Below are 24,363 nucleotides of genomic sequence, written 5' to 3' on the forward strand. Positions count from 1 at the left end.
TTTTGTTAGCTAAATATGACCCTCACAATATGGCAGGCTGCTTGACGCATAATTGGTAGAGGACAGCGAACAGCAGCTTCCTGTTAGCCTTCAGAATAAAAGCTAAGTGAGAAAGATGAACGCTTTTTGTCTTAACGTTTAATAAAATAATGGAAACAATTCGTGATTTAGCTATGTAGTAAACATTCTTGCACTGTTAATGTGTCGCTTAAATGACTCAGTTAACATTTAAAGTTTTTAACATTGTTTCCACAAACCGGAAGTGACGGTGTTTTTGTTAGCAGCATCATGGCGGCGCAGGTTTGAGAGCGCTTTCCTTTAAGTTTTTCTTGTAACGTCCAACTACAATCACAACAGTCCGCCGGGTTTTTCCTCGCACAGTAGCAGGGGCTGGAGTTTGATGAGAAAGTCCGAGCTTTCGGACTGCTGTTGCTTGCTTTGGTGCTCGGTTTGCTAAAGAGTTGGGAGATGTGCTCCCAGACCAAAGCAGCGGCTGTCATGGCTAACATACCGCGGGTTGACATCGACCCCTCTGGGGTTTTTAAATACATCCTGATCCGGGTTTACAGCCGAGAGGAGGGAGACGATTCGGAGATAGATATAGTCCGAGGATACGGCTGGGCTGAGTACCACGGTGAGTAATGAGGCTGCCCTAAAACACTCCGTATGGAGCTAAATTGGGGCCATAAAGTTTGCTAAAAATGAATTTCAAAGCAAATAAATACAAATTTGAAACTGGAAAATAATTTTGAAACAGCTATGGTTCTTTCTGGGATTCTATAAATGCTCTAACACATCTTGCCATCAGGATGGCAACCAAGTATTCATACTAAATAGGCTATTTACAGATTTTTTTTTTTTTATTCTGGAAATGCCAATTTTATCAAATGTTATCTAGATATTTTTTTATTATATTAAAAAAAGATTTTAGTGGGGTATGGGTTATTTTTCAGAAGTTGCATAGATTTTTTTCATACAAAGCTTTATTTGTATGAAAAAAAACTGAATTTAAGAACAAAATTTAGATACCATCAAAATATTATCAACCTATTTTTTCATAATTGTATAGTATTAAATTTCTAAGCAATCATTAAAAAATTCAAGAATTTTCTTAGCCACTGATTACTAATTTGTTTTCTTTTAAACATGTACGGATCACCTTTTGTCTCAAAATAAAGACGTATTTATTTTTAATTCCTTAATTACCATTTTTAGCAATTGCTGTCTTATTGACAGCAATCATAATGATGTAAATAATAACATAAATTTAAGATTATAAGGTATATTCTGGAATGTTCTTAATTAACTCCTTAAATTACATTTCAGATTTCTTCTTGTTGTGCTTTTTCCCCTTCCGGATAATTTTATATTTTGTTTGTTTCGCTATTCTTTTTTAAGGGTTTGGTATTATCAAAGCCTGAAAATTTAAAAAGTTGACCTCAATGTTGACTCTGATTTTAGTTTTTTGTCCAAAGTATCAAAAAAATATATATTTTTATTTTCTACATGACAATTTAAAGATTTACTAATTGACAAAATATCTGCACATGGTATAAAACATCAAATCATGAAATTTCCTAGGAATTTTAAACAAAATGGAATACAAAATGGCTTTTTTTGTGTGTTCATCCATAACAAAATCTAAACCTGTAAAAGTGATAATTGCTTTTTTTTATTTCAGTTTGCGCATAATATTTGATAAAATACTCTATTTGCTATTTGTAGCTGATATCTATGATAGGGTTTCTGCGGAGCTGGAGGACGGAGGCCTGCTGGACTGCGAGTGCATCGGAGGAGGCAGGATAAAACATAATCCAGACGCCAAGAAGATCCATGTGTACGGATACTCCTTGGTACGGAGAAACAATGTGGCTTGAATTAATGCTTTATTTTAAATTACTTTTACTGTGACTGGAGTTAATGTTTGGCTTGTTGTTTCAGGGCTATGGAAGAGCAAACCATGCAGAGACCACAGAGAAACTGAAGGAGAAGTACGCAGACTACGAGGTGACCTGGGATAACGAAGGCTACTGAAATAAATAACATTGAATATTCTGGACTTTCATTCAGTTTCAACCTGTTGAAACTCTGATAGACCAACAATTCATCAACTATTCACTGCATCAAGATGGGACAGCTAATGCATGATTGTCATTGTTGACTTGATACGTCAGTGTTAAATCTCATTTACTGTTTTTACAACCTCCTTCAGTTGTGCTAATATTCAAAATATGAGCTAAATATTAGCATAACCGGTTTTTAAGTCCAGATTATGAGGGGGGAAAATGGTTTTACAGGGTGAACATTATGTTACCTTGTGTTACTGAAAAAGAGTTTAACTTCTGTGGTAAAGGTAATAAATAATTAACAAAATAGTTTTTTTTTTGTTTAAATTTGATGTAATTGTTCTCTGATTCATTTTGTTTCATGCATTATTTCATATTTCTGAATATAAAAAAACTTCAATTAAATTTACTTTGGATTTTGGTTCTTTTAATGTGAAAATTATTGGAAAAATCACGACATATTTCTGTACTTTCTATGCATTTAAATAAAATGACCAATAATAACGATGCACAACAGCAAGTATACTGAATATGAGATTTCCAACTTTTCCAGTAAGAATTTCAAATTCAAGGCAGTTTTTCCTGTATTTCAAATTGGGAAATCAGAACAAACAACTTTGAAATACAGCAATAAAAGTTTCTGAGGTTCTGAAAAGGTTTTAAATCCACTTCATGAACAACTGCTTTTTGTTTTCAAATAAAGTCAAAACACTTAGTGGTTGACCAAATATTCATATTTTCACATGTTTATGCAACAAAAAATGTGGTTTAGTGTAGAAAATCTGTTCTGTTCTTTAACATCTCTTCTCTACAGAAGCCCATTTCTATCAAGAAACAAAAAATAAAAGTCCAACAAGAAGTCTTAATTCCGTTTTCAAAAGAAATAATTTCAACTTTCATAGTCATTGTTATGAGATTGCCAAGAGAGAAGGGATAAGCCAAATAAAGATGGCTGTTAATATTTGGAACCGTGGCCAACACGGACTGAATGGTTTCGTTTACTTCCTCTGCTGCCATTGCTAAAAGTACAGTCAGACTACAACTCTAAAACATCACAGAAAATCAACATTATCGTTGACAATGTCTCCTTCTGTTTCCTGATTGGCCCGGTTTAAATTCTACCGGAGAAATCCAAGTCAATGAGAGAAAATCCAGGCAGAACACTAAAGGGAGATGAGAACTGAACTGATTTGCGCAGGAATGCAAAATGTGAAAATTGACTTCAGAGCTGAAATCAAAGATCTTGTGAAGATACTGCTGAATCAGATAAGATATTGTTATTTACAGTGTCTTGTACATGTGCTGAATCGCCACACAGGTGGGAGGAAGTCATTAAAGAAACATAAAAAAAAGCAATTTCCTTTATGGTATATTAAACTTAGTATTTATTACATTCACTTTCAGCACGTACATGTGCATCTCTTGAGCAATATACGGATGTTCGCTGTTCTTTGGGGGGTGTTTTATGGTTGTCACTTGCATGCTGGGTAATTTTAAAGTCCGCCTGTTATCTCTGAGAAATAAAGGTCGGGATCGGCTGTCGAAATTTCCACAAACAGTTTTCAGACTGAGATGTGAAGGAAGAGAAAATATGCTGCGTTTTTGGCGCCTGACCGTCCTGTTGCTGTTATGTTTTCAGCGTGGTAAGAGCAAATTCAAAATTACTTTTTTAATAAAGGTGGTTGAAAATTGTTTAACTTTTATTAAAATGAAAAAATTAACACTCAGAGTTGATATTAGCTTCAAATAATCAAAATGAAAGAGAGTCAGACTCTTAGAAGTTGGTTACATTGTTGCAGCCAGAAAGATTTATGGGTTTATTGAGATGTCAAAACTTTATTGCACCATTTATATCATAAATTATGGGTGACCTATTTGCTGAATATGTCACTGCAAAAGCACAACATCTTTCCAAGTATTTTTTGTCTTGTCCAAATATATTATTGCACTCAAAATAAGACAAACACTACTTAGAAGCAACTTTTCAGAAAGATTTAAGTTTGTTTAAAGTCAACAATTCAAATATGAACAATTATTTTGCTTAAAACATTGGAAAAAAGTCAAATAAATGGAATATACTGGTTTGCAAAGAGTATCTATAGTCATATTTAATAGATTAGGATGTTATTGCAAAAATATTTCAGGAATATAGATCAAATACACACAGACTGATGTTTGAAATGCCTTGCTGCTGAAATGTGCTATACAAATAAGACCTTTATTTCTGCTAAATATGATGATTTTCCACTTACAGTAAATGAAAACATGACATTTCATATTAGAAGCATCAGATCAATTAGACACTTTAATGTAGAAATGTGAAAAGTATGTTTAATACTCTGGCCTTTGAGGCTGCAGCATTCTGCGTCATAAATATTTGGAAATATCTTGATAAAGAGTTTGGGAGAGCTTCATGTAAGATATTTAGGGCAAGCGTCAAAAGTACAAAATACTTCTTTGAATGTAATTGTTCTTTAAATAGATTTGATTCACATAGGATGTTAAACCAAACAGTGCAGCATTTAGATACATATTAGTTTGGAGAATCATAAGGAAATGAAGGAATTAGGCTAACAGCTTTCCTGTGTTAAGCTAACAGCTGCTTGTAGCTGCTGCTAAGCTAGCTAGTAAAAAAGCATCTTATTTTGTAACTAATTTAATCAGAATTGTTTAGCCAAGAGCATGCTAGGCGCCATCTGTAAACAAAACTGTCCTGATAAAGGAATTTTTTTTTATTTTGATTAAATTTAATTCAAATATGGAGGCTAATCCTAGAACTAAATATAAGCAAGTCAGAATGATGCCAGCTTAATTATGAGTATTTCCCCTGTAAAATTTAGTTGCAGTTCATAGAAAAACTATATTATATTTTATTTAAAAAGAGACAACTATTACTTTTGGTATATTTATGACAATTAATTTTAGGTGCTATTATTTTTGCTAATCAAATTATGTGTGAATGCTCATATAGCTTAATTAGCAAACTAACAAAGTTACAAATATTATGTTTGTTTTTATAATTTGATTCATATGTGGTTTTCTAAGGAGGGGAAAAATTATTGCCCGGGATAGAAAATTTTAGCATCTGTTTATGAAGTTAGAATAGCAAAACAAAATACCAGAAAACAATTCAAAAGTTTCTAATACTGTGCTTTCTGAATTGCCAGTCTACTCATATGTCAAATCTACAAAGTAAAATGAATAAATTATACATACATACTACAAGTTAAAAGTAAGTTTGACCCATTATAATGGGAGATAACTCTTGAAACCACTGCTTAAATTAGCTAAACAGAATGTAGGTTAGCATCATTAGCTTAGCTTGCCTCAAGGTGGGAACTTCCACCTAAATTTTTTTGTTTGTTTGTAATAATACCCTTAAAATCCGTTTAAGAATAAAAACATAGATGTTTTAAATTGTTTATAGTTAACAAAATGTCTACCTTCATAGCGTTAGCAAAAATAAACTCTTGTAAAGTGAATATGTTGACACTTGTTGATAATATCTATCCAGCTACTGATTAAATTTCTCTGGATATTTTATCTTTTCGCGCAGTTTTTGCTTCGGGGTCTTCACGGTGTGAGACTCCTGAAGGGAAATGTGACTTTGTATGTGATTGTTCCGACTGTAGCGACGAGCAAAACTGTGGTAAGTTTAAGCTACTAGCCGTTAGCCTACTTACTACCGGCTGCTACAGTCTAGCCATTAGCAGTCTGATTAAATGTGGATTGATGACGTTTTTTTTTTAAACTAAACTCTCAAGGGTACTCTGGGAAATCGTTTGAGTGTGACTTTGAGGACGAGGGAGTTTGTGGATGGAATATTGAATCTCTTGGTGAGGAATACAAATGGCAGCGGGTTCAGAGCGGAGACGAGCTGCCGGACAGCGGGCCGACTTCGGACTACACCACCGGCACAGCCACAGGTGCAAAGTTACATTTTCTAAAATTTTACTTAACACAGAAACAATAGGCTTGCTGAATACGTTTGGACAATTTTTGCCAAGAAACTGAAAATACTCTATTTTATCTTTAAATTTGTCTCAAAATATTCATTATGTTACATTATGTTAGTTGTCTAAAGATCTTAAAACAATATTTTCTCAATATGTTTATCCCTGATTATTTGTTACTGATGTACTTTTGTTTGCAGTGCCTTACAAAACTATGGACACCCCATAAACCTTTCTTACATTACCATTAAAAATGTGTTTGTATTTTTACCATTCTATGTGACGGGCAAATGCATCATTATGAAGTAACGTGAAAATTATGCATGGTTTGCAAAAATAATTTTATTAAAAAAATTAAGTCATTTAAATTTTTTCATACACACGAAGTTGACAAAAATATACTAATATGGAAATGGATAATAAACAATATTTAAATTCCTCTAACTCATCAATAAATATTTTAAACATTTGTCTTCACCTTAATTTTTAATTCATAAAAATCTGAATGGTGTGGCATGTACTTTGTACGGAGCATCCTTCTATTCAAAACTTGACATGTCTGCATTTCAAAACATGATGAAAAATACAATAAAGTTTCTGGTTGTGACATCACAAAATGTTCAAACGGTACAATACATTTCAAAGGCACTATAAATAAAATATGTTGATATTAACATATCAGGTGATAATAAAGCCATAAATGTTAGCTGGTAGCATGAAGCATCCTTAGAACAGTTCCTGCTGTAAACTTCAATCTTCATATCTTAAATGAAAACATTTATTGTCTCCTGCCCTCCAGGCTGGTTCATGTCAGTGAGTGCAGTGAGGGCACAGTCTGTTCAGAGTTCAGTGTTAATCTCTCCGGAGATAAAGGGCTCTTCGCCAACGTGCCGCCTGCGACTCAGATACTTCCTGTGGGACTCAGGTAACCGCCGACTGCTCAGCGTTGGCCGGACTGGTAAACAACGACTGAAACACCCTAAACATTCACTGGTAGAGATGAAACAACATGTGAAAACCTTGAAAATCTTTTATCTTATAAACTGCAGGAACATTTAGTTACAATGAAGGATTTGGAGAAATGTGAGCTTTAAACAGAGAGACTGAAAGAGGAGAACTATAAATGTTTCTATAGACTGGAGCCACAGTTCAGAGAAACTAAGTCATCCATCCATCCATCCATTGAGTTTTTGAGTTCTGATCTTGTAGATCTATAGTAGTGGATGTTGTAATTCTTCATATTTAACTTTGGTGTAGAGCTGCAGATGTTATCTTTGGTCTGAATAAAACTGAGCTTAATGGAAAAAGTTCTGACATCAGAAAAGCATATAATGTCCACTACAAAGCATGGTGGAGACATGTGATGCTGTGGGCTTGTTTCTCTTCTAAATTAAAGACTAGCTCTCTGAGAGGGACGATGGTTCATGTCTTTACCAGGACTGGTGTTAAGTGTGGACTTACCAGATTCATCTTTTTGTCATCGTTGACATTCGTTGTGTTGACGTATATTTTAACCACAGGACACACGGGTTTAGGTCCAACTCCCCTGTGGGCTTCGATCCTCCACAAGGACTCTCAGGGGGCCGTCGTGTGGCGCCCAGAGGCCTCCAGCACCCGCAGCTGGAGGGAAGCCACTGTCTTCCTGGGCCGCATTTCCTCCCCTTTCCGGATCCATCTCCACTCGGCGCGCTCAGCGGGACAAAACGGAGACGTCGCTATAGACCAGCTGGAGTTCCTGGGCTGCGCTCTGCCCTGTGAGTTTGACTAATCAGAACAGAAAACCATGATATAAACAGTTCACTGATTTGTTTCTATCTGTTTCACCCGACAGCGCCCCCTGCTGGGACCAACTGCTCAACAGGGATGGTGGCGTGTGGTGGTGGAGGCTGCGTGGAGCAGCGGCAGCTCTGTGACGGTACGGACGACTGCGGCGATGGCAGCGACGAGGCGCCCTGCGGTACGAAATGACAACATGGCATCAGAAAACTGCAGAGCAGCCAAAACACTGACTGGGATTTGTTTTGATTTATCCTCCAGATGGTTACTACCGCTGTGACTTTGAGGAGGATCTGTGTGACTGGGACCTGAGATCGTTTTCCAAACTCAAATGGATCAGAACAAATCAGGAGAACATCTCCAGAACCGATCCTTCGAAAGGTCCAGGCAGAGATCACTCCAACAATACAGCATCAGGTGATTCATTTTATTATTATTGAGTTTCACTGTTAACCTGGTCAGATTCCCCCGAAGTTTAAATCTTTAACCAGTTCTGAACTGGTCCAGAATAATTACAGCCTACAGAACCTTTTGGTGCCGTTCTAAAACCTTTGATTGCTGTTTTTACGGCAGGGTACTTCCTGTACGTCACCGTGCCTGACGACGGTCTCACCATGGACTGGGCGGCTTTTCAGAGCCCAAGACTTCAACCAACTAACAGCTCGCATCCATGTAAGGTGGGTTTGAAACGCTGCAGACAGGCTGGATTACAGCGTTAGAAATTATTTACCTTCATTTCAATTAACATTTAATGACAAAATACAAATGAGACGGATGGACGGACGGTCGGTCTTTCTGGGTTCAGTTTATTTATATGTTTTTGGCTCTGTTGGTTTTCCGTAGATGGTCATGTACACTCACCAGTTCGGGCCGCGGTCCGGCGGGCTGACGGTGCTGGTGGCGGACCGGCTCATCTACCCTGTCTGGAAAAGGGGCGGAGCTTTAGGAGACCTGTGGGTGAAGGCGGAGGTGGAGATTGTGTCCAACTACACCTTCCAGGTAAGACATGAAGCTACCATAAATAATGGTACAGAAGATAATACCATTACTTTAGTCAGAAATAATGTTCCATAACAATGAAAGACATGCAGATGATACAAAATGGCCGCCGCTGACTTTCACCATCAGTGTAAGGACTGATGGTGAAAAATGGCTGTCTGGGCCAGCCCTGCCACCACAGCACACTCAATGCATCACTTTTTAATGTTATTTTTATTTAAATGTCGTCTTTGTGTAAAAACCATTTTCAGTTTGACATTAAAGGTATTTTTTTCTTTAAAAAATGTTTAACATATTCTGTAAAAGCCAAAAAAGGGGTGAAAACGTTTGATTATATGTTGAAAATATAAGTTGTTATCTTTTATTCTGTTAAACCTCTACAGATTCTCATCATGGCGGCCATCAGAGACTTTGACTATGGAGGAATCGCAGTCGACAGCATCGTGTTATCCCCTGAATGCCGCAATGCATCTGGTGAGATTATCTCTAAGATAAGACAAAATGTAAGCAATGTAAATAAATTCAACAAAGAAATCAGTAAAAATATCCTTAAATTTTCTATTATGTGTTTTTTAGCATTAGCTTTTGATCATTTTTGGGGTGGTTTATCGTTAGTTTTTACTAATTTGCTTCCTGCTACAAGCATTAGCATTAGCGTAGTTAAGGTTTTTATTTAGCGAATTAGTGATTTGTGAGCCTAACTTTTTGGGTAGCTGTGCCCATGACTGGCAATATACTTTGTATTACAGCCATTTTAAAAAATGTCCGCCGAAAAAGACGACAAGATCAATAAAATAGATATGATGATTTATATGGCTTTGATTGCAAACACTAATCATGTTGGCCATTTTGAAAAATCAAAAAATGATCAGAAAATAGGACTTTTATGCATCCAGTTATGAATGATTTGAGAGAAGACGTGTTCATCTGTGATAAATATTGGAAAATTTATTGCAAAAATAAATTTTCCTCGAAGACCATGGCAGCCATCTTGAATTTTTCACTGGCTAATGTTTTTTTTGTGAAGAAGCAAATCCTTAGACACATCTGTGCTGAGTTAGGTTTTTGTGAAAATCTTTTCTAAAATGTTTCATTATCTGCTGCACTAAATAGATAACACCACCCTGGAAGATTTCCCCGACCCTCCAAAGCATCCTTGCATTGATGACCCAGACAAGATGTGTGATTTTCAGGCTGACTGCGATGCTGCAGAGGACGAAGCCAAATGCGGTGAGTTTGTTTATTTTAAACTGAAGGATCTGTACAATGATGTATTAAGGCCATTATGCTGTAAATGGAAAATAAAAGGAGTACATTTACACAAAAAAATTCAGAAATGTTGAGATAGATTTGAGAAATTTTCTAGAATTTTTTTTTAATTTTAGAGTTTGAAAAGTCAAAAATTTGCAAGAAAATAATCTGAAATTTTGACATTAATCTCATAAATTTTCTAGAAAAATGTGGAAATTTCAAAAGTCAAAAACATTGCCTATTGAAACTCAGAAATTTCCAAGTTTTTCCTAGAAGATTTTTTTGGCTGAAATTTCCTCCCTTTCTCCATCTACAATGGTGCCGTGGTAGATCTGATAAAAGAAGTCTTTGTTTAGCCATGCAGACAAAGTTTCACCTCTTCTTGGATCGTTGCTGCAGGGGATTTCTCCTATCCTGACGGCAGTTTAGGCTGGACTGACTCCAGTATTGGGAGTCAAGGTTGGCTGCTGGATAAAAGTTCAACAACTGGAGGTACAAACTGTGGCGTCTGAGTTAACTGATGGATTCTGTGTCTCTAATAATGTGTGGTATTAATGTATAATTTATCTTCTTGATTCAAAGCAGAGTTCCTGTATGTAGCTGAGGCTGCAGGTCAGCAGCTAACTGAGGCCCAGACTCGGACTCCCCTCCTGGGCCCCACCGGTCCAGCTTGTAGCCTGAGCTTTGACTTTGCGCTCACTGGGAGTTTGGATCATATCGGTAATTTCCCATCCCACGTGTGAAATTTGCAGCGTTTTCTCTTCCCAGCAGTGAAAGTCTGTCTGTGGTACAGGTGAGCTTTCTGTCAGAGTGGTCGACAGCTTGCTGGGAGTGAGGCCTAAGCTGTGGGAGTTCAGTGGGAAAACAGGAGCAGGAGACGAGGAGGAGACCTGGCAACACGCCGACGTTCCTATAGGAGTCAGGAAACATCGCTTCCAGGTCAGGCTTCAGACCTACTGTACATAATTCACATTTTTCATATTTTTATTCTTCCATTTGGGTTTCAGCTGCTTCTAAAAAAAAAACCCCAAGTGCTTAAAAAAACATTTGTTTTTTCTTTTCTCAATTATTTAGTGTTTTTTGGTGTCTGGAAAAGGAGCTGTTTCAAAAACCTCCTGATAAATTCACATTGGACAGGAACTATGAGCTTACCTAGCAACCCCAGCTAAGCCCACCCTGTTACCTAGCAACCGCAGCCAAACCTATATCAAATTAAACTTTTAAAAACATTTTGGACAGAGCTAATTTTTTGTGTAACTCTTTAGCGTTTTAGCTAAGTCAGTTTTTCCAGATAAACTTTAAAGCTCTAATTAATTCAGCTGTTTTGTAAAGCTTCATTTTAATAATATTCAACATATGGGTTGAAGTTTTTGCTATTGACTTTTAAGAATTCTTAGCTGTTTATAGTCATGCTCTTATTTTGAAGGACGTGAAGACGGCAGTTTTGTTTCCTCTGATCATGATCAGATTTTACAAAGTATCTTTATTGCTGTGTAAATGGCAAAAATATCAATAACAAAGAAAGGATGTACACAGAAGAATACTCCACTTACATGAATGTACTGTGTTGTAACTCCTGTTGTTGAGACAATTTAGCTCTTTCGCTTATAGCGCCTTATGCTAGTAGAACTAACGTCAACAAAAACCTAGCATTTTGGCAGGGGTCTGTACACTTAATAAATATACTGTAGATGTATCGTAACTCCCTGTCCGTCAGTATCAAAACAGCTAATCCTCTTTTTTAACCAGCTGGCATTTGAAGCTCGCGCTGTGGAAGTTCAGCCTTTTGCTTGGATCAAAGTGAGGAACGTTCGCTTCATCAGCTGCCACGCCGACTACACTCCGTCTTTACCGACAGGTAACACTTTGTAAATTTAAAAATAACAAATGTTTGAAGTAAATGAACTTCTCTGGATGACAGGGCCGTCGTGTAACTTCGAGGACGGACTCTGCGCTTGGTATCAGGACAACAGTGACAACTTTGACTGGTCTGTGGTCACTGGGATGGATCACAGCATCGGAGTCGGTGAGGTCATAGATTATAAAGGAACAAATACTTTTTTACCAGACTTCATTTTTACTTTTATTATCACTTGTAGAAAAACCTCAACATGTGAAGGAATTGAATAGTTTTGTACAAAAATATTTGTTCAGGTTATAAAATGTTTCACCACTTTTATTGATTCTAAAACCTTTATCTATAGTGAACGAATCTTTCATTGGAGGATGAATAAAACAGAAGTAAAATAAGAAAATAAAGTTAAATAAAGTGTTTCTAAGGTATTTAAACCCTTAAAAACTAAATATTAAATACTGAATTTAATTTATTGCTTACAATGGAGGATTAGAACCATATTAAGAAAAAATAAAACCGTGAGAATAAAATAATAAATTTACAAGAATAAAGTCACAATATTACAATAATAAAGAATAAAATCATATAAAAACAAAGCCATAATATTTCAAAAATAAATTCATAATATTTGTGATACAATGTCTTATTCCCATATTATTTTGACTTCATTTATTCTTATATTTCTATTTATTTGTTATTTTCTTACCGTGGCTCTAATGCCGCATCATAATTTGGGAACAGCTAGAAAACATTTATTTTTATATCTTTAATTGGGGAAAAAAATCATTTGTGGCCCATGAGTAATATCAACTTAAAAATGAAAAATATACCTTTTTATTTTTAAATAAAAAAATATTATTTTTATTTTTATAAAAAAATGATATATAAAAAATAAAAGCTGTAAAAATAAAAATGTTGTATTAAAATTATATATTTTTATTGGACAATAGAAATGTATCACTCTGTGGTTAATAAATAACGTACGAGTTTCACTTTCTGATTGAGTTATTATAATAAATCAATAATCTTTCACCGATATTGTAATTTAGTGAGTGAGCTCTGAACTCCTGTGTGTAATCCTGCTGCTGCTCAGGCTCCAGCCTGGTGGTGGACATGTGGAGTCCTTCGCTGCGTGGAGCGTTTGGACGCCTGCTGTCGTTCCCACAGCAGCCCACTCCCACAGAGAGCTGCCTGACCTTCTACTACAAACTCTACGGGCCGAACGCAGGTGAGCTGACGCAGAGCTAACTGATGTTCTGATCTCCTGACATGCACGTCACCTCAGGGATAAATGATGACTCTAACTTCCTGTTCCCATCCAGGTGCTCTGAACGTGAAGCTGACCGATGGCCTCGGATACGAGGTCTTACTGTGGACCCGCAACGGCGCTCACGGCAACGATTGGCACGAAGCGCACTGCCCAGTACCGCAGCAAAACACAAACTTTCAGGTGTCAAACCATTCAGTCAAATCCAAACAAGCTTTTCTTTTCTGCTGGAAAGTCTAAGATGATCAGATGTAACCTGAGAAATTACAGAAAGCAGTTTTCAGATTTTAGTTGTTGATCGAAAAATATTATTATGCAAAATTCAAATTTTGTACATTTTTGTACTTTCATTTGAGTCTCTACTGCGTCTAAAAACAGCACAGAAACTTTAAAAAAGAACAAAAAGAAAACACCAATGCATGTTTTGGCAATAAAACTTTTTTTTGGAATATGAAACCTCCAGAATGTCACAAACCAGCAGGCACTGCCCCGTTACCTAGCAACGCCAGAGAAGCTCAACACGTCACCTAGCAACCCCAGCCCGTCACCTAGCAACCAAAGCTGAGTTCCAGCAAAATGTTTTGTATCACATGCAGACAGGAAACAATAAATAACTTTTAGATGAAAACTAAATGTGTTGGCAGAGTTGCCTTTAAAAAGTAACCTGACTACTGATTAGGGTTGGGCAATATGGACTGAGAATTTTATCTCAATATTTATTTATCACTAATTTTTTAGTTAACTGTAGCACACAGATATTGTTCTTGAAAAACATTCTCATTTGAAACAGGCTTCTTCAAAACGTCACTAACCTGCACACAGTAACTGCATTTAATCATATTTTCACATTATTGATATGGATTGATGCTCTCGGTTAACAGTGATAAACTAACATTTCCAATTATACTGTAAATTTTGTATTTTTCATCAATAAGTTAAATTTATCATAACGATAAATCAAAATTCTTATGAGAAATGTCGTCTTATAAGTGAAATAATCTGCTCCATCTGTATAGATACAACAGAGTAAACCTTTAAAATCTTCGTCGTCCCCCAACAGTTGATGTTCGAAGCAGTTCGTTCCGGTTTCGACGGCCAGGTTGCCATTGACGACGTGGCGTTTGTGGACGGCCCGTGTGCCATACCCAGAAAATGCTCCTTTGAAGGCCAGAAGTGTGGCTACAGCAGTTACGGCGCCATAGACTGGCTCCACAGGAACGGACAGACCACTACGACGAACGGACCCAAAACAGACCACACTCTGGGGACCGAGCTAGGTCAGCAGAACCCCATCAGAGGACAGAAAACAGGGAAACTGGAGATTTATCCCGTCCTGCTGTCTGTGTCCAGGTTACTACATGATGGTCAACACAGACGCTGACATTCTGCCTCCCCGCAGCGCCGCTGTGCTCGTCTCCCCCGTCCGACAAGGAACCACCAAACCCGAATGTGTCAGCTTCTGGTATCACATGACAGGAGGGAACCCAGGTGAGTGTTTTACCTGCAAGGCTGCGTTCACACAGCAGGTCATGTGATCCAGATCTGCTTTTAGTGGAACCACATCCCCACCACTCTGAGCTCTGACTCCACATCCAAACAGACGTTATGGTCAACGCTCCACAAAAATCTCTTCTTGTTAGCTGTGCTTTCTTTTCCTTAGCTCCCTTCGTCTTGTTATAATCTGTTATTTCTTAGACTTTTTGTGATGAATCTGTTGTAGTTTTCTGTATTTTATGTCTTCTGTTTGTTTTAAGTCAAAACATGTTTAGTTAAGTCGTTTTTAGCCTTGTTTTGTGTAACTTTTGTCTGTTTTAGCTAGAAAAATCTCTCAGAAACAATGGCCATAAAAATAGGCTTTTGTCTAATTCTGGCTCATTTACAAAAATGTTAAATTAATGTGTTTTTAATGAATTTTAAGTTTCAAAAATGTCACAGTTCTTCCTCTGGAGTCATAAAGAGTTCATACAGACGTCTCATTGCGGTTGGATTAAATATGAACGACCATGCAAAGGAACATGCTTTGTTATTGTGAACATAGCCTAAAAAAGCTACTTTCTGTCAAATCACTTCACTATTTCTCTTTTTTCCTTTGCTTTATTTTATATTTGTACATAAATGTTTTTTCTGCTTCTATAATCACCTGGGGGGTGTTTACCTTCCAGCCTTCTTTACGGTCTACGTCAAACCCGAGAAGGGAGAGAGAGTCCCGATCTTCTCTGAGAACCTGAATGAGGGAGACGACTGGCGCCACGGCAACGGGAACATCTCTGTTGGACTTGTGTCCTGGCAGGTACAGAGCGGCTTCAGAGAGCATTTCTTCCCCAGTCGGGTTGGCGTCTCACTCGGTTTTGCTCTGCAGTTGGAGTTTGAGGTCGTCGGATCAGGAAGTCGAGGTTCCCACGTTGCTGTTGATGACATCACAGTCTCGGCTCATCCATGTGAAGACCAAGGTTTGTTTTGATCCGAGTCAGGAGCTGAGAGAGGACGACTCTGCTCACCTTCTTCAAACCTAACAGCGTTGGTGTCAAACATTTGTGCTACGTTTGTGCAGCAAAATTTTTAATTTGTGCCGCTATCATTTTAAAGATATTAATTAAGAAGTTACCATCAGAGGTCAACAGCAATAACTTGAAAGCAAAAGCAGCACAAACATTCTTTGCTGCACAAATGTAGCTGAGCTGCATCACACCAAATTTGCTTGAGTATATAAATGTGAACACCACAAAAAAATTAATTTACTGCACAAACGCAGCACAAACATTTGACACCAATTTTGTTAGATTTGACTCAGGTCACGTTAAAAGTATGGAGAAGAAAACAAGCAGAATTTTCTTTCTGAGGCTGGACATTAATCCAGCCTCAGAAAGAAAGAGCATCTGATGTGACACATGGAACCACCAGTAATGTCAGATTTCCTCAGAGGAAAAGTTTGAACTTCATGCATATTGAGGTTCTGATTTTCTGCCTCAGGGTCCAAGTGCAGTCTGGAGAACGGGATGTGCAGCTGGATCAACATCCAGGACAGAGAACGGGAGAAGCTGGACTGGGAGCTGACCAGTCCGGAGAAGGAAAAGCATTATCCCGTCCCGCCTGAAGACCACACTCTGGGAACAGAGAAAGGTCAGAGAGGAAGACAACAGCACTGGAGCTGCTTTGATCGGTTTTTAAAGAGGTTCTGTTCTGGTTCTGATCCAAAATCAGGGTTGGAACTGAAATGCTTGGATTTTATTTAGGAGTTTTTCCAGGTTCAAAAAATGCCTGATTTCTATCCAAAGTCCTTGAAAAGTGTTTGATATTCAGTTTTATTATAATGTTGGTTAAAAGTCTAAATTTGTAAAATGTTATCTACAGATATTTATGCACACAGAATAAAAAGACACATTTTTTTTCTCTCTGTCTGAAGCTAAATCAAATTAAATATTTCTTTTTTTAGTTAGAAATACCAAAATTATTTATATTTGCTGGATGACATAAAACTTAGAAGATTTTGAGATTTTTTTTTAACTTTCTCAGACCAGTCAGGTGTGAAGGTTGTGTTAAACAGAGACATTTCAAAGCATAAAACTTAGTTATATTTTACTAGAAAACTGTCTGAAAATATTATTAATAAAAGTAATAAATGGTCAAGTAAATTGAAAATGGAGATACAAACAAAACCAATTAACTAAAATATGGCTCAATGTTGTGCTGGAATACCTGGAAAATTCTTGAAAAGTGTTTGAATTTTACTGTTGAAAAAGTGGATAAACTCTAACGCGTCTAACTTTGCCTCCAGGTCACTTCCTGTTCTTCCCAAGCAGCAACCGGACAGCAGCCAATCAAAACGCCTGGCTGGTGAGCCCTCAGCTGCCACCGGTTCAGCCCACCTGTCTGAGGTTCTGGGCCTACAAGCCCCAGTCATGTAAGAGCTGCTGTTTTAATAACTGTTAGCGTCTGGATGGTCGGATGCGTCATGTTTGGCTAAATGTTCCCAGCGGACTGCCAGCTGAGGGTGTGGAGCCTGTCTGGAGGTCTCATCACCCAGCAGCTGATCGTGAACGAGCTCAGCGGACACTGGAGACATTTTGAACTGAACATCACGTCTCGTGAGGGATACCAGGTCAGACTTTCCAGAAAACTCCTAACTTGGAATGTGACGTCACACGGCTGACGATGACGACGACTGCTGAAGATTAACGGTTTAGTTGTCGACACAACGACTAAATCTGAAATGTACACCTGATATGTAACGGTAAAAAGGAGTAGCAGTGCTTTGCTACTAATTATCAACACAATAACAACTAGATAACAATGTCAGTGGAAAGTTTTAATAAAAAAGCAAAAGAGAAGGAAGTTAACTATGCTAGCATCACTAGCATAGCTTGACAACTTTAGCCTGTAAATGTGCTCCTGAAATCGGTGTTTCAGTTCAGAATTGGAGTTTTTTTTCTTTGTGCTGTTTAACAGTTTCCCTAATATGCCGTTGTAGTTGTTTGTGTGGGACATGTTTGCGTGTTCTTTGGTGTTGAATACTGATAGATTAGCAGAGCTGGTGTCAGCCAGTTGCTATGGCAACAGGTTTGCGTGTAGTATGGCTGATACACAGTGATTAAAAAAAGAATATGAGTGGTTTTGAGTTATTTTTAAACAGTTTTATGCCTTATTTAATGAGGCTATGTCCACTAGATTAATAAAAGCTAGATCTCTAGGTTTCATTTATTAACAGAGTTGTTCTGCTGCGGCAGCGCGGCGATTTATGGCAAGTAAAAAAAAAATTATTTTTGCCCTCCTGTGTTGGATGTAAGTAATAACATGCAACATATCTGTAAGTCATTAAAGAATGTCAAAGCTGACATCTCTGCTGCATTTTGTTCTTTTTAACAGATTGTGTTTGAAGGCGTCAAAGGAACATCAGGTTTTGTAGCTCTGGATGACATCGAGTACACCGTCGGGTTCGACTGCGCCACCAGAGTCACTAAACCAAGTAAGACTGGAAATCAGGGAATTTATCGTATCGTTTATCATTTAATTTTGATTTATCATTGCCATGATCATTTACAATTAATGCTTAAAAAACTTTATGTTTCAATATTTTCTCTACTGTTTAAATGAGAGTGATATGTTCTTAGTTTTATCTCAGTATTTTGTGGTACTTTCTTGATGATGACAAAAAAAAAAAAACACCCATCTGTTTTTTTTGGCAATAAGTTTATGGTTTTTGGTGTCTGAAAAATGAGCCATTTCAAAAACTTCCTGATTAGTCCACGTTTGACAGGCACTGCGCCGTTACCTAGCAACCATGCGGAACTCCAGTATGTTTGGTCAGCTGGTTTTACCGCTGTACAACGGCTGCTGGGAAAGATAAGTGCTTTGTTGTTGACATAGCATCCAGAAACCACTTGCTGCATTCTCGTTGGTTGTGCAGGAGGCGCTACTTCTGCTTTTCAAAGATGTATGGTTCTAATATTGCAGATCTGTTTATATCCATTTTTAGGTGTAAGAGTCGGAGGTGGGAGAGCGTGGCCAGCAGCAGCTTATTTGGATTTAAAGTGACAAGACGCTTTAAAACAGTTAGAATAGAAAGAAGTAATCAGATCGAAATCTCATTATCTAAAAATGATTTTGTGCAAAAATTGTAATAAACAAGTTTTATATAGCCCACAGACATATCCTAGCCTGTTTAAGAGATACCAACATGTTTGTTGTAGTTTTTGGCAGCTTTTCTAGGAGTAAATGATCTCGTCTCTCTTTCAGCCTCGAAGCCGGACAACGCCGGAGGAATCGCTGCCTCTGTGATCGTAGTCGTGCTGCTGATCGGCACCCTGGTCGCTCTGCTCGTCTTCTACCTGCGAACCAAACCAGACGCCAAGGCTCCATCGCTCTCTGTGGGCATTAGTAACGAAGGATATGTTCCAGTGAGTTAAAACATCCCAATAAATCCAGTCATTTGACCTTTTCTCACCTTTTTTCTCTCCTGAAACCTGTTTGATTTTTGTTAAATTGCCTCTCAGGAGGATCCTGTGGACGTTCCTCCAAGACAAAACCATCCAATGGCTGCAGGATTCAACAACATCTCTGTGAGTTTTATTCAACTCAGTTTATACTGTTGAAAACAAAGTCACCACTAGGGGGCAGCAACTATTAATTTAAGTATCAGGCTTGTCCACAGGTGTTTGCAACAAATGGAAACATTTTATTAATCAGTCCAAAATTATTGCAAACAAATTGAAATCTCTTTTTGATAGAAAATGTTTGGTGCAATAGAAATATTTGTCTTTAATAACCACATTTTCAGCATTCTATATAATTTGATAGTAAATAGGAGCTTTTACTCAAAAGCAAACTCTGGTGTACCCAAAACTGCTTTTAATTAATTTATTAAACATAATAAATGCACCAATTATGATCCAAAAAGTTTATCTTCTGGTAATTTAGGCTTTATTCTTTTCCCCTCCTCCAAATAAGCTCCCAAAGTTAGAAAATTGGATGTCTTACTTTTAATAAGACAAACATGCAAGATCTTTTTTTATTTTTAGGTGTACAATACAAACCCCATTGTTACAGAAAGTCAACAATGGGGTTTGTTGACTTTAATGAAGCAAATTATTGCTTCATTAAATTATTAATGAAGCAATAATTTAATTGCTTCATTAAATTATTGTAAATTTTGTTTATTGGTTGTTATGTAATTTCTTTGTGATTTTAAATTGTTTTAGAAATTAAAGATGGTCTAATAGTCTAAGGCAGGAATTGTTTCATCGTCTACAGAAATTTCTGCACAGACTATAGAAATTTCCAATATTTTTCTAGAAACTTTCTGAGATTAATATCACAATTTCTGAGTTTTTTTTCTCACAAATGTTTGGCTTTTCAAGCTCAGAAATTTCCAGTTTTTTCCCCATAAGATTTCTGAGATTAATCTCAAAATTTCTGAATTTTTTGTGAGAATTTTTTTGTTTCTTCATTTTTTGTTTTCTATGTTTTAAGGAATGGTTGTACATTCCTTAAAGCATCTACATTAGTTTAAAATATCAGATATGATTTTCTAGATGTGAAAGTAAGAAGTTCAGATCCACTCTTCATCAGCAGGAGAATATATTTGGTGTTTGAACTTTTAAAATCAGCAGCTAAAAGCAGATATTAGCTGTTTGTGGTCGGTTCTGGTCCCTAGCTACTACAATCTGCTGTATTTGAACCGTTAGGCGTGTGTAAAATTGCTGATTCATGAAAAAAATATCAAGAATAAGTGATGATTTTTTAAAATTACTTAAGTTTAACTGATTATCTTTGCCCTGCAGATCTCTGCCGAGGTCAGAGAGAGAGAGGAGGAGGAGTGACACGGGGAGCTTTGCTGCCACCTAACGGTGGTTTTGGGAAATGCAGGTGATATCACAGCAGGAGAACTGCTTGTGTCACCCTAAATGATCACACCTACATGTAAACAAACACACATTTACACAGAAAACAGGAGGCCAGAGCGCTGATTGATGCAGATCTGAGGGGATCGGACCTTCAGCACGGGGCCGTCAGAGCGACATCGCAGCTCTCAGTACCGCTGAGCTGCATGAAACGGGCCTGAATAATAAATCACTGCTGTGTTAGCAGGCGCTGAAGTGGAAACCAGGCAGTTATGAGCAGATTTGGAGTTTTAGATTAGATTTTGATCCTTTATTTTCCTGGCTTTTTCTATTTCTGTGCCAAATGCTGACTGGTTTTAGTTTGTTGGTCTCGTTTTCTTCACCTTCCTTCTGATAAATGACCACAGCTCTGCAAAAACACTAAATCTCTAAATTTCTAGTACAAATATCAGTATACTTGGAATAAGATAAAATTAACTTACAAATAACTTTGGGAACTTGTTTCAGATAAGCTGTGTTTTCATCAGCCATTAAAACCATAAAAACAAAAATAATTAAACATTTTACTGAAGCTGGTAGAAAATAGTCCAGATGTCAAAGAGCTGTTAGGAGATCATGTCACTTTTCAGGCAGTTTTTTAATTTCTAACCTGATTCTTCAGCTTTATTAATATTTGTGTTCAGATGAAAAATGGAGAAGAAATTAAAAACCTTGATGCTGATGTGGTCGACTCTTTCAAACTGATCATAAATAAAGCAGATTTTAAAGCACTTGTCTTTCATTTTGGTCTCCTTTCTTTTATTTCCTTTACATTTACACATTTAGGTTTTTTTTATTGAGACCAAGTCTCTCCATATGACTTATGACTGAATTATGTATTTTTGAAAAATCTGATGAGTGTAAACTCATTTGTTTCCCATATATTGTGATGTTTCATATTTTTATCCCAGAGAAATATAAAAACTAGATTTTATGCATCTAAAACTGTTTTCAGCTCAAAATTTGAAATGTCAAATGTCCAATTTGACATCAAATATCAACTTCAGCATCACTAGCTAGTTGTCATGTACAGATAAATATTCAAAAAGCAACAGACAACATTTTCAGTTTGCAACTGATAGGTTTTTCCTTCTAGTACTCACGCCGCCCCCTGACAAGGTGGCACCCTGGACAAAGAGCCACACCAAACATAATAGAAATCACTTGCAATAGACAGCAAAAAATACTCTTCTGTGCAACATTTAAGGCTAAAAACAGCTTAATTTTAGTCAAAGTCCAGACTCAAATGGACTTTAGGATAAGTGTTAAAAATGATTTGTTTTGCAGGAGTTCAGCTGACGTCTCTCAAAAGGTTTGCAGCTGTTAGTGGATTATATTTTACAACGGAGAATTAGGGCCACGTTAAGAAAAGAAAAAGTAAAATTAGGCAAATGAAGTCATAATACAAGAATAAAGTCATAATATTATTAAAAGAAACTCATAAGAAGATAAAAACACAATTTTAAGTTAATTATGAGGATGAATTCATAAAATTTGTTTCTTATATTATTTAGACTTTATTCTCATAATATGACTTTCTTGTCTTATTTTCTATATTTTCCTTAGTCTGTCCCTACTTTGTCATAATCTAGAGGTGCTGAATAAAAATGTCACACTTGAGTTTTCACATTTATTTGTGAAATAATTTTAAAAACCAACACTTTTTGACTCTCTGTCCATAAAATCCCAGTAAAACCTTCTTCACATATTGAATAGCGAGTTTTAAATCCTCTTGCCTGTAAACCTGCTGTCAGGTTTTACTCTGCTGAACCTCGTGATGAAGTGATGACGACACGATGCCCTTAGCAACGGTCGCGTCTCTACGGCAACATCCTCCGGTGTCCCCTCTGAGCTGCTGCAGCTGCAGCGCGACCCCCATCTGCTGTTTCCGAGGGAGGCAGGAGGGAAAACCAGGGTAAAAAATCAGAAAAAACATGAAAATCCTCCTTTAACAACAATCAGGGGAGGATTTCTGAACATGGCGCGTTGTCATGGGGAGAAACGTGCGAGCTGAGCGCCTGAAGTTGGAGCGCAAATCAAGGTAACTTCACCTCCTCCTCCTCTTCCTCTTCATCACCATCAGCCTGTGGTTCTGTTGACACCTGGTGGTTTTGCAGGAGGAGCGCTAGCTCTGCTTGAATGGATCCCGCTGTGCTCATCTTCCTGCTGTACGTGATGATCGCGCACGACCTGGTGTGCGGCTTGATGCAACACCGCAGACAGAGCGCCAGACCCAGAAAACCCGCAGCTGGACCTTTGTTGCGCTCAAGGTGCGTCATTTCAGCTTGAGTTTGATCACCTGGAGAAACATTTCATTTTGGCTTCAGAATGAAAATGTTTGTATTTGACATTGAAACATGAGATAAAACATAAATACTCACAATATCGCAAAGAAAATAATATCTATTTTAACTTGAATACATTTTTTTAAATACATCAAATAACTCTACTTCTATCTTTTATAAATGCCACAAAAAACAAAAAAAGCTTTGGTTTGTACAACCAAAGCTTTTAAAACACTGATGCTCCCTCTTGTGGAGGGAAGAAGGATATAAAAAAAAGTAAAATGGATCTTTTAAATACGGAAGCTTATCTGATAAATTAAAATATAAATTCAGGAGCAGTAAAACAAAGTTTCTCATTGTAACAAAAAAGTCTTCATTATAACGAAACATTGAACACGTTAATGTCAGACCTTCGCATTGATTGTAACGAGATACAAAACACATTAAAACGAGAAACTTTAGTAATACTGAGTCGTTAAAACGATCAACTTTCTCCTTAAAACGAGATACAAAGTCGTTAAACATGATACAAAATTCAAAAGTGGCACCAAAACCGTTTTAATGAGTCACCAGGATACAAAATTCAAGACTCTTACAAAACTCGTTCAAAGGACAAACTTTCTACTTCCGCTTCCGGTTGAATGGCGTTAGCAGCAAAGGGAGGCAGCTCCATAATATTTTTTTTAATTGTTTTTAATACATACTGGGTCAACAAATATTGATATTTGTTAGCATAAAAAACAACTCTGAACAACATAGATTATGAAAGACAGTCGGAAATGCTCTCAAAAAACTTTACAGACCGAATCCCGGCCGGCTAGCAAAACATCAACGGACATGGCTAACGAGGCTAAGGCTAGTAAATCTCCACGCCTCACCATCCGGAACAACGATGGTTCGGGGTCTACTCAAGACGGAAACGGGGAGGAAGAAATCCCTCTTTCGGTAGGAACGAGCTACGGGTGTATCGTGAAGATTTAAGGATTGATATCACATCAAATTTACATCAGGAAATACGCAGATATTTAATCTTTATTAGACGAAGCCAAAGCGGACATTATTAAAATGCTCCGAAATGAACTAAAATAGAAAGGCTGCATAAGATCTACACAGATCTGTATCAGAGCTCACTCTTAGGCCGAATAAGACAAGAAAAAGGTATTTTATAATCTGAGTTTATTTTTGGACTAATAAATGTAAGTTTGTGGAGATAACTTTATTATTTGATTTGATCATCATTATGTTATTTTTTATTTCTATCTTTGCATTGCCACACTTATTTTAGCTGAAAATCTAAAATACCTTCCCGTTTCAGTGTTAAATGTTCTTTATTATTTAAAGTTCATTGATCTATGAGAATATGTTTATGCATTATTACTGCGCCATCACCATTATGATAATTTGGAAATAATCTCCAAAAAACTATTTTATTGCCTATTGGAATAACTTTTAGGAAAATTTATTGTCCAGGCCTAAATAAGGGCATGGAATGATATTTTATTTACAGTATTAAATTTGCATTTTTCATATGAATG

General features: G+C 37.0%; 2 protein-coding genes and 1 long non-coding RNA gene across 3 annotated transcripts in view; all 3 read left to right on the forward strand.

Annotated features, from left to right (window-relative positions):
- Nucleotides 1-262: 262 nt before the first annotated feature.
- LOC103132371 (14 kDa phosphohistidine phosphatase-like) lies at nt 263-2,386 on the forward strand. The gene is made up of 3 exons (XM_007544169.2): nt 263-634; nt 1,726-1,853; nt 1,942-2,386. Exons 1-3 carry the CDS (start codon nt 469-471, stop codon nt 2,032-2,034), a joined length of 387 nt encoding a protein of 128 aa, XP_007544231.1. The 5' UTR covers nt 263-468; the 3' UTR covers nt 2,035-2,386.
- A 1,125-nt stretch (nt 2,387-3,511) lies between these two features.
- LOC103132372 (apical endosomal glycoprotein-like) lies at nt 3,512-21,274 on the forward strand. Its single transcript, XM_007544170.2, has 29 exons — nt 3,512-3,709; nt 5,623-5,715; nt 5,831-5,992; nt 6,819-6,944; nt 7,540-7,773; nt 7,851-7,976; nt 8,057-8,212; nt 8,369-8,472; nt 8,639-8,794; nt 9,178-9,268; nt 9,908-10,024; nt 10,445-10,537; nt 10,628-10,765; nt 10,839-10,984; nt 11,795-11,903; nt 11,967-12,071; nt 12,994-13,128; nt 13,223-13,350; nt 14,228-14,444; nt 14,518-14,655; nt 15,330-15,457; nt 15,527-15,617; nt 16,138-16,287; nt 16,943-17,068; nt 17,142-17,266; nt 18,031-18,130; nt 18,901-19,061; nt 19,158-19,223; nt 20,445-21,274. The coding sequence occupies exons 1-29, from the start codon at nt 3,532-3,534 to the stop codon at nt 20,481-20,483; spliced, it is 3,738 nt and encodes a 1,245-aa protein (XP_007544232.2). The 5' UTR covers nt 3,512-3,531; the 3' UTR covers nt 20,484-21,274.
- Nucleotides 21,275-22,195: 921 nt separating this feature from the next.
- The window catches only part of LOC107835104 (uncharacterized), a 3,312-nt gene continuing 1,144 nt past the window's right edge, over nt 22,196-24,363 (forward strand). The window contains exons 1-2 of the long non-coding RNA XR_001660935.1: nt 22,196-22,584; nt 22,661-22,813. This is a non-coding gene — a long non-coding RNA (uncharacterized LOC107835104). The remainder of the gene's footprint in view (nt 22,585-22,660; nt 22,814-24,363) is intronic.

This window comes from Poecilia formosa, unplaced genomic scaffold (assembly GCF_000485575.1).
Source record: "Poecilia formosa unplaced genomic scaffold, Poecilia_formosa-5.1.2 Scaffold1019, whole genome shotgun sequence".
In the NCBI taxonomy this organism is placed as follows: domain Eukaryota; kingdom Metazoa; phylum Chordata; class Actinopteri; order Cyprinodontiformes; family Poeciliidae; genus Poecilia; species Poecilia formosa.

Excerpts from the sequence above, each read along its gene's own strand:
- LOC103132371 (XM_007544169.2), top strand. The coding sequence starts at position 469 with ATGTGCTCCCAGACCAAAGCAGCGGCTGTCATGGCTAACATACCGCGG. Across the intron at positions 635-1,725 it reads CGGCTGGGCTGAGTACCACG|CTGATATCTATGATAGGGTT; the intron begins GTGAGTAATGAG and ends TGCTATTTGTAG. Across the intron at positions 1,854-1,941 it reads ATGTGTACGGATACTCCTTG|GGCTATGGAAGAGCAAACCA; the intron begins GTACGGAGAAAC and ends TTGTTGTTTCAG.
- LOC103132372 (XM_007544170.2), top strand. The coding sequence starts at position 3,532 with ATGGTTGTCACTTGCATGCTGGGTAATTTTAAAGTCCGCCTGTTATCT. Across the intron at positions 11,904-11,966 it reads CACTCCGTCTTTACCGACAG|GGCCGTCGTGTAACTTCGAG; the intron begins GTAACACTTTGT and ends TCTGGATGACAG. Across the intron at positions 14,445-14,517 it reads CACTCTGGGGACCGAGCTAG|GTTACTACATGATGGTCAAC; the intron begins GTCAGCAGAACC and ends GTCTGTGTCCAG.